General features: G+C 35.0%; 1 protein-coding gene and 1 pseudogene across 2 annotated transcripts; both read right to left on the reverse strand.

The window, feature by feature from the left end:
• Nucleotides 1-5,926: 5,926 nt before the first annotated feature.
• LOC129870713 (adenylate isopentenyltransferase-like) lies at nt 5,927-7,906 on the reverse strand. 2 transcript variants are annotated; one of them, XM_055945560.1, is made up of 2 exons: nt 6,347-7,906; nt 5,927-6,256 (listed from the first exon to the last, which is right to left on the reverse strand). In XM_055945560.1, the coding sequence occupies exon 1, from the start codon at nt 7,364-7,366 to the stop codon at nt 6,347-6,349; it is 1,020 nt and encodes a 339-aa protein (XP_055801535.1). In that variant the 5' UTR covers nt 7,367-7,906; the 3' UTR covers nt 5,927-6,256. The 2 variants fall into 2 exon arrangements, with proteins under 2 accessions (XP_055801535.1, XP_055801534.1); XM_055945559.1 differs by having other exon boundaries at nt 6,351-7,904.
• Nucleotides 7,907-13,567: 5,661 nt separating this feature from the next.
• On the reverse strand, nt 13,568-17,697 carry LOC129869874 (uncharacterized; annotated as a pseudogene).
• Between the last annotated feature and the right edge of the window lie 474 nt (nt 17,698-18,171).

An 18,171-nucleotide genomic window follows, 5' to 3' on the forward strand; every position in this document is an offset into this window, starting at 1 on the left:
TATTCCACTCCTTCTCTTCTACTAGGAGACTGATAACCTGGGATCCAATACCAACTTGTCACAACCCAATCCATGGGCCGTGCGGGTACACACTCTACACCCTAAGTACGAGAGCCCTTAACCCCTTTAGTAACCACTACGGAAATTAAATCAAAAACTTGAGTAATTAAGCCAAAAGTTTGTGGAAATCTGTAGAAATACACTTGTACAAAAATAACACATAAAAACCAAATGAATACTAGTCTAAATAAGATACAAAAGCTTCTAAGAGAGGTAACAAAATAAAAGAATAATGACACAACTTCCACCATAAGAAGAAAAATAGAAGCTGCTGGAGAATCGTCTTCGTCTTCACCTAGAAGACATAACTGACCCTGCAACCAAACTATGTCAAGTAGCATAACAAGAGTAGTATCAGTACAAACAACACGTACTAGTAGGCATCATCGTCCAATTTGATACCCACCGTATAGTATATGAACAGAAAAATAAGAGAGATCATAATAATTAAATTTTACAAACCTGTCCACCCCAACCAAATAAATACACTCATTATTCTCACCCTTGAGGTCTTCACCATCCTACTCTCCAAAGTTCCACTATCTACTCTAGTTATAACTTAAGACCGATGAGTTATGGGCCCGTCATATTACTGCTCATTTACTCTAACAGTTTTTACCTAACAACTTTAACCACTCAAAGATTTCACCCAGCCATCACTGGTCTTGATCCAATTATCTCACAACATAGGGGACTAGCCATCCCATAACCGTACTTTCTAACTAAACCCGATTGTAGATAATACTACTACTACGACCTCAGTTACTCGTAGAAACTTCAATGATAAAATTATCTATCAACAAGCAACCTCCACCTCTAAGCCTATAAATATAGAATACTTCATATAACACATATGTCACATCAAGACCTAATACAGCCCATCCTCTTATCCACGGATAAGTTTATTCATACTCACAATTCTTTATAACTAACAAACCTCAACTCAAGGGTTCCTTTATAATGCCTTAATCCATGGCTCATTTACTACTAGCCTAATTATTACACAAAAATATAAATATCATCAGGTCCTCTCATGGAACCATCCATACACACATACTTGGCCTTCTCAAGGGAACCATTCCAGTCATATTTATGTCGTAACATGACATCCGATCTAAAAATATGTTGTAATTTGACACCCGATCCAAATACATGTCAAAACGTGACACTCAATTTAAATATGTGTTGGAATGTGACATCCGATCTAATTATGCAAACCAACCACAAACTATCTACAATGGACCACATTACATCAATAAGAACAGGTTCATCACAAACAAGCCATCAAGTGATCATTTGCATAAAGTCTAACATGTTTCCCCTATTCATTCACACATATGCATATCATACGTAACTCAACAAGTACATAAGACATTTTTGGGAAACAAACCATCACTTGCTCTACCAAATCCTTAAGGTTTATCTTCAAATTCTACTTATTTTATAATTCTATACACACTATTATGCCCATTACAATTTAACCGTCTGTATGCAATAATAACACAATCAATAAACTTCCCCAATCATTACAGCGCCTTCTTACCGAGGTCACCTTCGAATTTAAACCCTAACACAACTGAATTTCTGCCCTTGACCCATGACCCACAGCTTAGTTATACGATTTCTCATTAAGTTTCCTTCTATACTACACAATAGGTATAGATTTACTATTAAGAAAAGAGAAGCCTAGCATACTTGGGCGCCAAGCAACTGTGGAGAGATATTACGGCTGGAATCCTTGGCTCCAGATGTTCTACGGGCAAGATCGGACTGAATTCCACTAGTTTAAAGCCATATGATGCTGAGATTCCTCCCCCTCTCCTTTCCAAGTCAAGAGCATCCTTTTGGAATATTTTTGTAGTAATCCTCGCTTCTAATTTATATTTGGGAGAAGTGGGAAAAATAAAAAAATCGCGACTTAAGTTTCTGACCCACGTCCTCCCACTCTGGTAGTCATATTCCCGCTCTGGCGGAGCCGTTAAGGCGAGAACATCCCACTCTGGTGGGATGATGAGACCCAATTGAGTAAATTTCCTGTGGTTTCTGTTAATCTTAATTAACGATGATTCGGGTCATTATAATAAGGGAAGAGGAATTCATAGGTTATGGCTAATTAGAGTTAGACTTGACTTATATTCACATATACTCTTAAGTTGAATGCTTGTTGATTGGTCCCCAGATATGATTGAACTCAATGATATGAATTTGAATGCTTGAGATTGCATGGATTATCACTTGATGAATTCATTGAATTTTATGTGATGTAAGTATATTTATAATTGTTGCATATATGTGTGATGAGTGGATCAAATACAACGTTGATACATATAAAATATATGTATCAAAGTCAGTACATATATTCCATATATTATTTTACAATGGAGCAGGTATATATATATATATATATATATATTATTGTGGATCGAATACCACGGCAGTATGCTACATGGATGAAGCTGGTTCTCTGCAGGTAATGACTATTAGGCATAAATAAGACTTTTAGCATGAGGGTACACTTTACTATTGTTATACGAGTTCATGTTACATTGAATACTTGATGGCTGGGTGACATGTTATTTGATAAAGTTCACTTATTATGATGTTGGAGAGTCATTTCTATGTGTTGCATGTCTGGTAACATATGTGGATAAGCACTAAATTTATTTGCTTCATAAAATAAAAGTATGAGGGTTAGAATGTTGAGTTTGATGATGAGGGTGATTTGGGATGGCTTGATGTTGAATTTGTAATTTCTATATTATGTTAAGTGATATAACCTTTATCGATCGATTATGCTTATCAGTATGTGTGGTGTATAAATAATGACATTCTTTTAGGATGTAAATGTGTTGCAGGTTGACTAGAAATTTCTTATGTGATGCGGCGAGTAACCGTTCTCAATTTCTACGTATGTCTTTCCGACAAAAGTTGAGCATTTTCTTGTCTTATTCTATCTAGAGGCTCTTGTATATGCCTAGATAAGGTCTTGGGAGTTAGTTGTTTAGTTGATTATTTTACTTATTAACGTTATGAATTTCATAAATTTTGACATTAAAATGTATCTGTTATTTTTTAAAAGATCCACAACTAATTTTTCTGCATATTCTTGATTGGGTGGTAAGGGTTCACCTATCTGGTTGAAAATAAGATAGGTGTCTACATGATCCCTTAATTTGAATCGTGACACTACATGAATAGGCTAATTCTATAGTCGATATGGTGTTTTATACTATCACCAAATCAAATACATGCACAAGCTAGTAATAAGACAACTCTTAACTACCTACTAATCTTCTACCTTATTTGCGACCTCCATACCCTCCTATTTAAGGTCATATCCTCAGTAAGCTGAAGATGCATCATATCATGTCTAATCACCTCCCCCAAGTACTTCTTTGGCCTACCTTTGCAGCTCCCCGATCCCACTATATCTAACCTTTCATGCCTCCTTATTTGGATATCAACACATCTCTTCATATGTCCAAACCATCTCAATCTGCCTTCCATTAACTTATCTACCACAAAGGCCATTTCCACTTTATTGCAGATATCGTCATTGCTAATCATATCGCTCCTAGTATCCTACACATTCATTTCAATATCCTTAAATTTTGGTGGTACTTTAAAGGCACAAATTTTGGTGGTACTTTCTTGGCACAAAAGACATGGATGCAAGCCTACACTTCATTCATATTGCACAAATACGATGTGTGATGTGAATGTCAAATGTCCTCATTTTCTTTGATTAGGGACTCGAGATACTTAAATCTTTCTCTCTTGGTGACAACTTGTGTATCAAGTCTCAGTTCTAAGCCTGCTCCATGTGTCACACCCTTGAATGTACACTCCAAATGCGATTTCTTGACCCTACTCAACCTGGACCCTTTAGACTCCAGAGTTTGCCTCCACACCTCCAACTTATCACTAACACATATCAAATTATTAAATATCTCTAAAAACCTATCGATAGAGTTAGTTTACTTCTTCTTTTTTTATAAAAGAACGATTCTTATTGTTTTTTTTAATGATTCCCTGTCGGTTTCTAAGTTTTATTTTTTGCGCAAAAAATTGTATATTAAATTTATGAAATATCTTGGCAAGTATATTTCATGCAAATTATGCTAAAAAAATCAACGAACATCCGTCAGTTTCATGAAAAATATGGTCGATTTCTCCTCGATTTTTCTGAACGACGCCGCTCATTGATTTTTAGGTTGATTTTGTTCATGTTTTAAGTAGTGATTATTCATACAATTTTAATACAACTTCAACACACATGCAAACGTAAAAATATTTTTTATACAAACTCAACATACAATTATAATATAAACTAAATATTTATTTGATATAAGTTGATGGTAACTTCGAACTTCAATAAATTAAGACTGAAATTTAATCCAAAACTAGCTAAAGTCTTATTTAAATAACCCCAAATTTTACATCCGAAGCCCTTTAACGTTCCAGGTCTTTTGAAATATCACTCTCTTAAAACAAAATTCATTTGCGACAAATTAATTTTTAAAATTTGAGTTTCAAAATCTTTTATTAGTTGATAATGAAGATGTTTTTTTTCTTTAAACAAATATCTTTGAACATTGTTATTATTGGAGGGCCAGAACGATATCTGTAGCATTCTTGCTTAACCAAGCTAGTTCCCCTGTCTATTTGTGTGGGTATTTTGTCTGTGAAAAAATATCTTCCATTGCCACATTGGTAATTAAATATTTCCGCGTATCATTTTATATGAAGTAGTTTGACTTGATATGGAGTTTAAGAATAAAAGAAAAACTTTTGAAATTTGTAGTCTAAAATAAGTGATAGATATTTGTGTGACTATAAATCATTTTATTAAGGGTAAAATGAATATTTTAAAGTTAAATTGTTACTAAATGTAGAAATGTGTAATTTTTTTTCAAACTGACAAAAAAAGAAAGTGAATCATATAAATTGTTACAAAAAAAATATTACTTTCTCTGTTTTAATGTATTATTCATATTTTTCTTAATTCATTCAAAAAAGAATATCTTTTTTTTATTATTATTCTTTAAATTATAATTTTTTTCATAACACATATAATACCACAAAATTAAAGAATATAAAGCCTATAAAAAAAAGTTGTGGATACTATTTTATGTGACGTTTGATCAAAAAGTGAATTAACTTTATAGAATAAACTGAAATTCTTGGATTTTAATTGGGACCCACCCATATCTCATTCTAATTTCTGACAAATAGGAGTGCATCCGAAAATTAAATGTTTAGGGCAATTATTGAAAAATAAAAGTAAACGAAGGGAGTACCTCCTTCTTGATGGAAAAAAAAAATCTAATCAAACGAAATTATGAAACACAACAAATTTTGAACATTGGAGTGTAATGATTTGTGCTAGAGACCAGGAAAACTTGATGCATTTAAGGAACAAGACAAACATTTCTTACCATTTCAAATTTCCGATTATATGAATCATTTTTATCTACCATGTATTATTTCAATTTTTTCTGATATGTCTTTAAAAGAGACTATATAGTACGAAAACTTTTATACTGATCTGTTGGATTATGAGTCGTGGATCGCTTCATGAAACACATAATTAGGTCATTAAGTTGATTAAATAATAGTTTGTTTTCAAAAGACTGAAAGTTCAACTTGAGGCAATTCTTTTGATAGCCAGTTAAACGATTTTTTCGCTTCATCAAAATACATAATTCATTGTTCTTGCTCCGTGTTTACTCTAGCATGATAGAAGCACAAACCATTTAACTTTACATACAAAAACCAACTTTGTACCCCATTTACCAACACATCACTTCTGTTCTTTATACAGACAAAAATGGAGGACTACATTTTATAACTTGTAACCCAAATGAACTCTTTAATTATGGGTCAATGATGAGAAAATAAAAGGGTAAAAATTAAAAAATCCGAAATGATTCTAAATTCATCATAATAAAACAGAGAAATAGAACTCTGTTTTTTCTTGCCTTTCCCTCTTATGAATCTACTATGTTAGCTACGAATGCTCGTAGCTAACTTCAAAGGCGCCTTTATTATTCAAAATCGATCGTCAATTCACTTTTCATTGTTCGTTATCCAAATATATTTCTTGAAAACAACTTGATAACTCGTCATAATAATTTGAATCGTAGTGTCACAAGTTTGACTTCAATGATCCAAGCCCTCTTACTCAATTGACTGCCTATATTTTGAATTAAAAAAAAAATTAAAAAGTGAATTTTTTAAAATTTTGTTTTGGAAAATTGAGAGCTGGAAATAGCTGGAAAACGACCTACTCCAACAAGAACTTCTTCACAATCTTGGCGCTTGGTTCCAGCACCTGTTTTTCCCAAATTTGCCTCGCCGGATTCTTGCCGTCGGATCCTGAAGTCACCATCTTCGCCGTGACCGTCGCCGTCGCATCCACTCTTTGTAGGTTCCACCCAGCTTCTCTCAGCCGCATGATCTTCCTCACCTGTCTTTCCGCTAGTACCCTCGTGTTTTCCTTTATCTCCATCGCTGCTTCTTCGTATGATCTCTCCCCTTTGAAATATCTCTCGAACTCCGGCACCCCTATTGCCTTCCGGATCCCGCAGGAACTGGAATCGGAAAACCCCTCTTTCTCGAAATACGATTCTAGCTCTTCGAACATCTCTGAATCGAGCATTTCATCGACTCGTTTATCTAGGTACTGATTCAATACAGGTGCCATAACATCAACCCAGATGAAGCAACATTGGTAACGAAGCTCTTTAGTAGCCGGATTTGACGATTGGAAAATGTCTAATCCTGAATTGAATCGTTTTACAAGCAGAGCATTGACGAACGAGTTAGACCCGCCTACAATAAAAGGGATATTCCCTCGATTAACGATTTCGTTGATTCTACAACCACCAGCTGAACGGAAATCGGAAGGGGAAAACTCGGCGTGTGATTCGGTAGGTTTAAACTCTCCGAGAAGATGATGAGGAACACCACAGCGTTCAGGCATTGAGATTTTGTTTGTAGTGATGTCAAGACCATTATAAACTTGGATTTTATCGGAGTTAATAACTTCAGCAGAAGGAAAAAAACGAGTGGCGAGGTCGATAGAGAGTTTTGATTTCCCACAACCAGTAGCACCCATTATGACGACGATCTTTTTGGATCGTAGTCCTCTTGGAACAATACTACTGGCTGATGATGTGACCACATTACGGGTCCATTTAGGGAAGAAGAAGATATTTCTTGGTGGGAAGAAAAATAAAGTGTTTGAACAAAGAGAATGATTACCACTGGTTGTTGTTGTTGATAGAAATGATAATTTTCTCATAAGTGAGATAATGATAAAGATAATAATAATGATAATAATGATAAATTAAGCAACTATTTATATGCACAGTAAAATACAAGAGACTTTGGCAGAGAATAGTACTGAAAAGAAAAAGAAAAAAAGAGCAGAGCAGTGGAAGGTGGGTTGATGAAAGTGGAACAAGATAATGGGGTAGTACTATTTATATATTTGTTACTACATAATATATTATATTTTCTGGTTTTTTGTTCTTCAATCTGGAACCATTTTTCAAGCTTTTTACTTCAATGGCTATGAACACTATCCGATCATCGCGCGTTTATATTCTCCTTCATGGTTATTTATTTTGTTACTGGAGATGGTGTTGCCATTTTGAAGTGAGGAAGTGTAGTTTTCTTGAGATATATATGTATATGGTGATTATAAGAGGGGAGAATTGATCATATAGTAGTGTAGTAGTGCTTGTGGTATGAGGGAGAACTCAGGTACATTGTCTCCCTTTATATATCCTTCATCACCCTGCATTACTATGTCAAAGTTATGCAACAATAATAACATACCCCGTATAACTTAAAAGTGGGTATGGAGAGATAGTGATCAAATCAAAATTTCAATTAAGGAGTATCAAAATATAAAGGAGTAAAATGACGTAAAAATTAAGGGGTGTCAATAGGTGATATATATCTAATTTTTTTACCTAATTATACAATATAATTTTTTCAATGAAAATGTGTCAATATATGTGGCTCCGCCATTGTGTGGAGGTGGTCACTATTAGGGGGTCGTTTGGCACGGTGTACAAGAGCAATGCTGAATAGAGTGAATTAGAAGAGCTGACAGTAGGTGCCGTTTGGCCCCAAATATTTTTGGAAAAAACTTGAAAACTAGTGTTTGATCATATTACTTGACAAATATATTTGGTGCACACCCCAAATTCTACAAAAAAACTAGTATTTGAGCCAAGTTCTAATATTTGAGAATTTTTAAAATTTTAAAAATGACCCCAAATTTTTATATTTTATAAAAATACCCATCATTTATTAATTTCAACTAATATTTATCTACCAACTTACTCCATTAACGTTTCCAACCAGCACCATTAAATAACATCTCTATCTATTAATAAAAGAATAATTTGTTACTAGCTCCTCCGAAAAAAATAGTTTGAGTGACAAGATTGAGAAAAATAATAATTTGTTTTTAATACGATTAATGTATTGCTCTTGCCCATATGATTATTTTGTTGTTGTTGATTGTTATCAATTATTATAAGATTTTTTTTAATAGAACATATTCATTATAAAATGATAATACAAACTTATGAGTATTTTTAATAGTTTTTAAAACTTACGAGTATAAAATAATATTTTTTGAAACAGAAAAATATTCTTGAAAAAAATTGTAGTCAAACGCATTGTGAAACTTCACCAAAATTTCACCCCCAAAAACCTTGGCAAGAATATTTAGAAATTTGAGCCCAAATGCTAGCTAAGATTATTTCTTATGCACTATTTGGTTTAAATTAAAAGATGTGAGAATTCAAGCGGAACAAAATATAAAGGGACATTTTGACCCAAAAGTAATATAGAAACATTTTCGGACCAAAATATTAACGATAAAGTCATTTTTGAATCAAACTATTCAATATTAAAAACATTTTTAGATCAAATTATTAACAAAACATACTTTTTATCCAATTGCATATATTTTAAAATATTTTTATCCATTTTCCATTTATAAAATAAAGTTGTATGGAAACATGAAATTACCCTATCCAATACTTCCTCTGTTTAAAAAGAATGACTTAGCTTAACTTGACACGAATTTTTAAGAAAATAAAAAAAAAATTCAATCTTGTGATCATAAATTAAAGTTATGTCAAATATACCAAAATGTCATTTAATCTTGTGGCCTTAAACATGTCATTTAATTTGTGGTTAAACGCATAGTGAAACTTCATCAAAACTTCACCCAAAAATAACTTGACAAGAATATTTGGAAATTTGAGGTCAAAAGCTAACTAAAATTATTTCGCACTATTTGGTTTAGATTAAAAGATTTGAGAATTCAAGTGGACCAAAGTATAAAGGGGCTTTTTGACCCAAAAGTAATTTTGGATCAAAATATTAATGATAAAGTCATTTCTGGATCAAAATATTTATATCAAAAATATTTTTAGATCAAATTATTAATGAAAAATACTTTTAAAAAAAATCCAATTCCATATATTTTAAAATATTTTTGTTCATTTTCCGTATATAAAATAAAGATGTATTGAAACTTGAAATTACCCTATTCAATACTTCCTCTCTTTAAAAAGAATGACCTAGTTTGACTTGACACGAATTTTTAGTAAAGAGGTTTGCAATCGTTTAGAAGGACAACAATGTTATTTGTGCATATGCATTTCATAATAAGTTTAACAATTTTTGTGGAAAATATGAAGTAATGTAGAGTTCTATAGATGAAAGACCACAGGTCTGAAATTTTGTAAATCGTTTATTGCATAGTCCTATAGGTCTGAAATTCTTTAAATCGTCTTCATTCTGAAATTTTTGTATCAAACACAGATATGTGTTGCTGATAACACTTGGGATATTGCTGATTTCAAAGGCATGATGATAGAGATTTATTTAGGATGATCCAACAATATTTCAGTATTATCGATAGAAGAAGGGTGTAATCCATCTGGTTCGGGAGCTTTGTATGATTTAGGGTGTGTTTGAAATTGTGAACAGAACTGATTTCACTCTAAGTCCTGACAATCAGGTTTTTCTTAATTTTTGGAGAGAAGTCATTTTCCTTAAATTTAAGAAAAATAAGTTGATTTGAAAAACATTGTGTAATCCATCTGGTTCGGGAGCTTTGTCTGATTTAGGGTGTGTTTGAAAATCTTTTTCTTAATTTTTGGAAAGAAGTCATTTTCCTTAAATTTAAGAAAAATAAGTTGATTTGAAAAACATTTAAGCCAACCAAACATGAAAAAATAGGAAAACATTTTCGTTCATACCAAACGCTCCCTTAAAAGAAAAAATAGTTTTTGTAAGTCATCCTGGTAAATTTTCTTAAAACAAGTGTTAAGAGTTCTTAATGTCGCCCCATTTAGTATGAAAGAAAATCAAAGTTTAACACATCTATTATTACTGCTAATATTTTTCGGTGGTGATTTTTACCAATTAGGTTGTTCCCCATGGATCTAAGACAAAAAAATATAGATCGTATTTTAGAGATAAAAATATCCTTATAATTATTAAAATAATTTAAAATGCTCTTTTTTTACCTGATGAATTAGATTTGTTCCCCGTTTCATAATTAGATTCAAACATATCCTTAACGTATTATAAATTATTTTAAAATATTCTCCTTCCGGCTTCCACCTATTGGTATAACTTTGCCCCTATCATTATTTTTCAAGCATAAAATTGCTCCTCCATTAATGGCATAATTATATTTAGTTAAACACATGACCTTTGTTTGTTCGCCCACATAAGTTATTTAACCTGACTCATCCATGACCCAATTTATATGCAATTAACAACTCCCGCATACACATCATAAGAACTAAGCATAGGATTGAACTCTTAATCTCTTCAAATTACTTTGATACTATTTCTTAAAGCTTTAATTCTTACTTGTCACGATCTATATCGGACCGTGAATGGTACCACACCAACTCTTCGATAGGAGAACCAATACTATACCTCATACTAGCATCCTAACACAAAAATAGGCATAAAAGATGTGGAAGCAGTTTTTTTACAAGTTTTAAGATGAGTCTCATAAACTCATGAAATAAATTCAAACACAAGCATAATATGGTCAAAACATGTGGAAGTCAACCCCCTAGAACATGAAAGTCATTGTACCAAAACTACTGCATAGCAAGTCTAAGAGTAAGGGCATACAACCCCAAAAACAATAATCTAAAATGAGGTCTAAAAGATCTAAGTCTGAAAAGCTTGGACTAAGATCCTAGAAGAATCCACGATAGTCTGAAAGAGCTGGCTCACCCTTGAATTCAATCAATCACTGGTCTCCTAGCTGAGGTCTGTCAGCAACAAGTGCAATGTCCGTGTACACATAAACAACAGTGTACTAGTAGGATCACACGGCCAACCCAGTAAGTGAAACATGCACAAGTAACTACAACATAATAAAGATAGGCATATATAGAAACACATTACCAATTATCATTTCATAAGCATTATACAGTTTCACAGTGTCAATCTCAATACAAAAATCAACATTTGTCCTCTCATGGAACGCATACCCAAACTAATAGTTTATACTAGCATGGTACTCTATTCAATATATGTCGAAATGTGACTTTCGATCCAATATATATATGTCAGAACGTAACACCCAATTTAGTATATGTGTCAGAATGTGACATTCGATCCAGTATATGTGTCGAAATGTGAAATTCGATCCAATATTACAATCACAATCATAGTTCACATACTTGCACAATAAAGCAACATGTTCACGAATAGTCATTTCATCAAGTTCATTACATCTTCCCTAGTCATATACATGCACAGAATACTATCAACTACAGTTAACAGATACATATAACATAGATGGGAAATTAAATCATCACCTACCTCGAAAATAAGGTTTGAAAACTCTAAAGAGTTGTAGCATGTTCTTAATCTAAACCAACAAGAATTACATGGAATCAAAAAACAATGGCCTACAATACCTGGATTACATAAAAATTCTAACCCTTAGACACTTTCATGATCATTTCCCCCTAACTAAGATTTTTTCCACTATTAAATTCAGGCCAAGAACCCTCCCATAAGATATTTACCATGGATTCTAGGTTCTAAAAATTAAAATACAAGTTAGAGGAGAGAGTAACTTACCTTTAGCATGAAAATTGGTGGAAAACTGAACGAATATCGCCCTAGGTCACTTCTGGTCTCTTAAGAACGAAGTGAGGGAAATAAAAATAGTTTTGAGACTTTTACCGTTTAAAGTCGCGATTGTCCCATCATAGCGCCACTTACCCCACTATAGAGGCCCCACCATAGCAGGAATAGTTCCGTCGTGATAGATGGAACAGAAATTCGTAACTCGCATCCCAAATTCCCATTTCTCAAAACACCCTCAAACCATGACGTTCTAAAATCAACCCTTCACACCAAGATCAATTACAGGGGTTCTACTCTTCCATATTTGATTTCATAAATCCATACAGGCTCCTTAATGTATTGGCTATCAACTCAAACCATCAAATTGATAATTAAATCCCTCATCTATTACTAAATTACCGCAGACCTCACCTGACTCGAATTTCATTCAAGTCAAGCCTAGACTCAAATTTTTTAAGTTACTACTCAGAAGTTTTCTAGCCCAAATTTATTCCTTATTGGCTTATTCATAATGATGGGAATATGTCATTACAATAGACACCAATTTACCCATCACTCATTCTTTAATGATAAAAATAGGAAAACTGGGCTAAGGCAAAAGTAGAGTAGTACCTTAATCGTCAAACAATTGAGGATACTTATCTCGCATGTCCTTTTCGATTTACCAAGTACCTTCCTCAACTAGATGATGCTTCTATTGAATCTTTATTGACTTAATCACTTTGGTCCTCAACTTTCGAAAATCAAGATCAAGAATCGCAATCGATTTATCCTCATACTTAAGATTTTTGTCTAGCAATACTGAGTCCCACTTAATGATATAATCTTTATACCTATGATACTTCTTCAGCATAGATACATGGAAGAATGGATGGAATCCAGACAAATTAAGTGGTAGATCCAACCTATAAGCCACTGGACCTACACAATCAAAAATTTTGAACGGACTAATATAACGGGTACTAAGCTTGACCTTCTTTCCAAATCGTATCACACTCTTTATAGGTGACACCTTTAGGAGAACCTTTTTACCTATCTGGAATATCATATCCCTCACCTTGCGATCTCCATACACTTTCTGTCGACTTAAGGCTGCTAAAGCTTAGCTTGGATACTCCTTACCTTATCCTAAGCATCCTTTACCAGATCAACACCCAAAGATTTTACATCTCCAGCCTTAAACCACCCTATGGGCGATCTACATCCTCTCATAAAATGCCTTGAATGGTGCCATATCAATGCTGGAGTCACATCTATTATTGTAGGAGAACTCACAGAGAGGTAGGAATTTATCCCAATGTCTGCCAAAGTTGATTACACATAACCTCAATATATCTTCTAACGCTTAAATTGTTCTTTCCAACTGTCGATCAGTCGGTGGATGGAAGGTTGTGCTGAAATTGAGTTGAATGCCCAATTCTTCATACAATTCCCCCCAAAACTTAAATATAAACTGTGTTCCACTGTCTGAGATGAAAGAAAGGGCCATCTTGTGTAACCTTATTATCTCCTTCACATAAATCTTTACCAATTGCTGAGCATTATAATCCACTCTAGCCAGAATGAAGTGAGCTGACTTCGTTAGTCTGTCAACCATAAGCAAGATGGAGTCAAGCTTTGTCAAGGTCTTAGGAACACACGCCACAAAATCTATGGCTATACGTTCCCACTTCTATTCAAGAAAGGACATTCTCTAAAGTAAACCTGCAAGACTTTGATGCTCATGCTTCAATTATTGACAATTTTGGCACTTAACCACAAACTTGTCTATGTCTTTCTTCATGTCAGGCCATTAGTAAATCCACTTCAAATCTCGATACATCTTGGTCAAGCCCGGATAGATAGAGTACTGCAAATCATGAGACTCTGTCAACACTTTATGAATCAAATCATCTACTCGGAGAACACAAATCCTTGTCCTAAAACTAAGCACCCCACTTGCATCAAGAGTTGCTTTCTGTTCATTGCCAGACAATGTCTTCTTTCTAAGTTTGTTCAAGTTCTTATCTTCAAACTGCTTGACTTTGATCTATTCAATGAAAGTGGGCTTAACCTCAATACTGGCCATCACTCCACCTTTCTTGAGATGCCAAGGTTCATGAACTTAGTCTCCAAAGCCTGAATCTCTCTAGCCAGGGGTCACTTAGAAACACCCAAACAAGCTAAACTGCCCATACTAATCAATTTCTGCCTTAATGCATCTGCCACCACATTAGCCTTACCTGGATGATACTGGATGGTGACATCATAATATTTATGCAACTTCATCCACCTTCGTTATCTCAGATTCAATTCTTTCTAAGTAAACACATAATGTAGACGGTGATGATCAGTAAACACTTCACACTTGACACCATACAAATAATGTCGTTAAATCTTGAGAGCAAATACTATCGCCATCAACTCCAAATCATGCATTTGGTAGTTCCTCTTATGAACCTTTAACTGCCGCGAGGCATAAGCTATAACATTCTTATCCTGTATCAACACAACACTCAAGCTCCAAATGTAAAGCATCAAAATAAATAATAAAATCCTTACCTTCAACTCGTAGTGTCAGAATAGGTGCCGTGGTCAGAAGAGTCTTAAGCTTCTGGAAGCTTTCTTCATATTTTTCAGTCTGCTCAAACGGTACCTCTTTCTGAGTCAACCTTGTCAAGTGTGTGGCAGTAAAAGAAAAATTCTTGACAAACCATCTGTAATAGCTGGCAAGCCCCACAACACTCCCCACTCCAGTCACAAAACTAAGTCGGATCCAGTTTTTGACTGCTTTAATCTTTTGGGGATCTACCATTACCCCATTTGTTTTGAAACCACAAGCCCTAAAAAGGCCATAGAAGCCAACCATAATTCATACTTTGAAAATTTTACATACTGTTTCTGTTTCCTCAAGACATCAGAACAATACAAAAATGGTCGGTATGTTCTTCCTTACTCTTCGAATAGACCAAAATGTCATGTATAAACACAATTACAAACGAATTCAGGAATGGTTTGAACATTCAATTCATCAAACTCATGAAGGTTGCAGGTGCATTAGTCAACCCAAATGACATTATCAAGAACTCATAGTTCCTATATCGAGTTCTGAATGCCGTTTTAGGTACATCCTCAGGTCAAATCTTTAGCTGATGGTAATCACACCTTAGATAAATTTTAGAAAATACGATTCACCCTGCAACTGGTCAAAGAGATCATCTATACGTGGCAATGAGTATTTATTTCGAATGGCGACCCTATTCAACTGTTGGTAGTTTATGCACATCCTCTTACTACCATCCTTTTTCTTAACAAACAAGATCAGATCATCCCACAGGGAAGCACTGGGATGGATGAAACCTTTATCAAGAAGTTCTTAGATTTGAGCCTTAAGCTCCCTTAATTCTTTCGGAGCCATGCGATAAAGAGGGATCGAGATTAGATGAGTGCCCGACTCCAACTCAATACAAAAATTTATATCTCTATCCGAAGACATACCAGACAAATTAGTAGGAAACACCTCCTATAAACTCAGACACTATAGGAATAGACTCAATAGAGGGGGATTCGACTTCAGTATCCCAAATATGCTAAATAACCCTACCCGACCAGTTTTCTAGCCCAAATAAAAGATATGAACTTAGTTGGCTTAGGCTTGTACATCCCTTCCCACTCTAACCTTTTCCTACCCGGGATCTCTAGAGTTACAGTCTTAGCTTTTCCTGCTCCGTTACGCTTACTTGAGATCGGTAAAGGAAGCACAGTTAAGCATAGAAAAATAGGGGGACAACCAAGTAATGCCTAAGATCACATCAATATCTGTCATATCCAAAATTACCAGATTATCCCAAGTCTGAAAACCCATAAACATAATAGAACAAGCACGATAGACATGGGTAACTACTATAGACTCTCCAATTGGGGTAGAAACATGGACGAGGGCATCAAGCATATCACATATCACATCAAAACCCAAGACAAACTGTACTGATACATAAGAGTAAGTAAAACCTGGATCAAACAAAACAATAGCCATCTGGTCATAGACAAGAATAATACACTTGATCACTATATCAGATGTCTTAGCCTCTATCCTACCCCAAAAAGCATAAAATTGTTCCTTGTCATCTTGATGGGAAACCTCTCTTCCTGGCTGCACTACTCCCCTACCTGAATTTCCATTTCCCCGTCCTCTATGACTTCTCTAATTTCCTCCTCGTCCACCTTGTGAACGTCCTTTGCCATTATTACGTCCGTCTGCTAATACTACTGCTCTAGTTTACTACTGCATGGGATCAGATATGCGAGGGTGGATGCAACTTCTCCTCATGTACCTTGGTTTTCTATAATTATAACAACTGCAGTCAATGGCCGACCTACTGCTTAATGCGAAAAAAGCTCCCTGACCATCTTGATCAGGATTTTACTATAGAGTCCTTGAGTAACCACCCATAGAAGAGGGCATGACTGATTGAATTGGTTAGGCTAGAAATGCCGCCTACCTGAACCTCTGGAGTAAGACACATTGAAGTTCCTGTATTCTTAGGCTTCTTAGCCAAAGCCTTACCTACCCATCCCGTCAAACTCCTTCTATTTTCTTCACAAAGTTTGTCACTTCATTAAAGATTTTATCTGTAGAGGTCATATAAACAGACAATACCTGTAACTCGGGATTCAATTCCTTGACGAACAAATGGATCCTCTCCTCTTCAGTAGTCACCAACTATGTAGCATATCTAAATAGGGCATGTAACTTAGCCTCATAAGTGGCTACAGTCATGCCACTCTGCTCAAGAGGCATAAAATCATCCTTCTTGCGATATCTCAGAGTCCTGGGCACATACTTCTTCAAAAGTAAGGCATGGAACTAAACCTAAGTAAGTGGAGGAAAAATTGACAATCAGCATTCCAGAAAGGCTCTTCACCACTTCTTAGCCTCATCTTGAAGCTGAAAAGCCACAAACTCAACTCCATGATGGTGTACTATGTCCAACTTATGAAGTTTCTCATAGCAATCCAGGATGAACTCGTAGACATCCTCACTCTTAGAATCCTGGAACACTGGAGGCTTTAACTTCTCGTACTCAGAGCCAATTATCACTGGACCCAAAAGTAGACGAAAAAAGATATATGTTCCCAATGCTTCATCCATCTGAGGTGCTGCAGCAACAATGGGATGAGTGATTGGATCTTGAGCAACAGCACCATGGGAATAAATCTAGAGCTGACCAACTCACTCAGAAAAGTCATAATCTGCGGAGGTATAGTCGGGTCCAAAGGGAAAAATTCTGCAACCTCAGTCTCTGCATCCTCCTCTGGCTCAACATCCTCCACAACCTCTACCTCCACATTCTCTTTCACCTCAGCCTGGGGTGCGAGAGAGGCCTCTTCAATCAGTATATCCACAACTTGAGCTTCACCTCTAATGGGTACTGCCTTTCCTCGACCTCTGACCCATCCTCTTATTCTACCCCTGCCTTGGCCACGTTCTCTCATTGTTGGCTTCTCTTCTTACTTAGTGATGGGAGCTACGGGCCGAATACCATTGTATCGCATGTTAACCATATACATATAAGAGAGTAAAGGAGGTTAGATAATAATCTGGATCATCAGATACCAATTGAAATTAAGTTATAGCACAAAGGGAGAAGAAGATAGTGAGAATTTCTAAAGTCTTGTAGCCTCTCGAAAAAAAGTACAGACATCTCCGTACTATTTTTCAAGACTCTACTAGACTCGTTTTGGTACAAAGAGATCAACGAACCTAGAACTCTGATACCAACTTTATCACAACCCAAATCGAATCACGAATGGCACCCACACAAACCTCTGATGGGAGAACCAACACTATATCCCAAACTAGAATTCTAATAAAAAAAGTAGGCATAAAATATGTGAAAACAATTTTTATACAAATTTTAAGCCGAGTTCCCATAAATTCAGAAAATAAATTCAAACACAAGCAAAATA

The sequence above is a fragment of the Solanum dulcamara genome, chromosome 10, assembly GCF_947179165.1.
Source record: "Solanum dulcamara chromosome 10, daSolDulc1.2, whole genome shotgun sequence".
In the NCBI taxonomy this organism is placed as follows: Eukaryota; Viridiplantae; Streptophyta; class Magnoliopsida; order Solanales; family Solanaceae; genus Solanum; species Solanum dulcamara.

Bases quoted from the DNA above. Each gene is read 5' to 3' on its own strand.
- LOC129870713 (XM_055945559.1), bottom strand. From the start codon at position 7,366: ATGAGAAAATTATCATTTCTATCAACAACAACAACCAGTGGTAATCAT.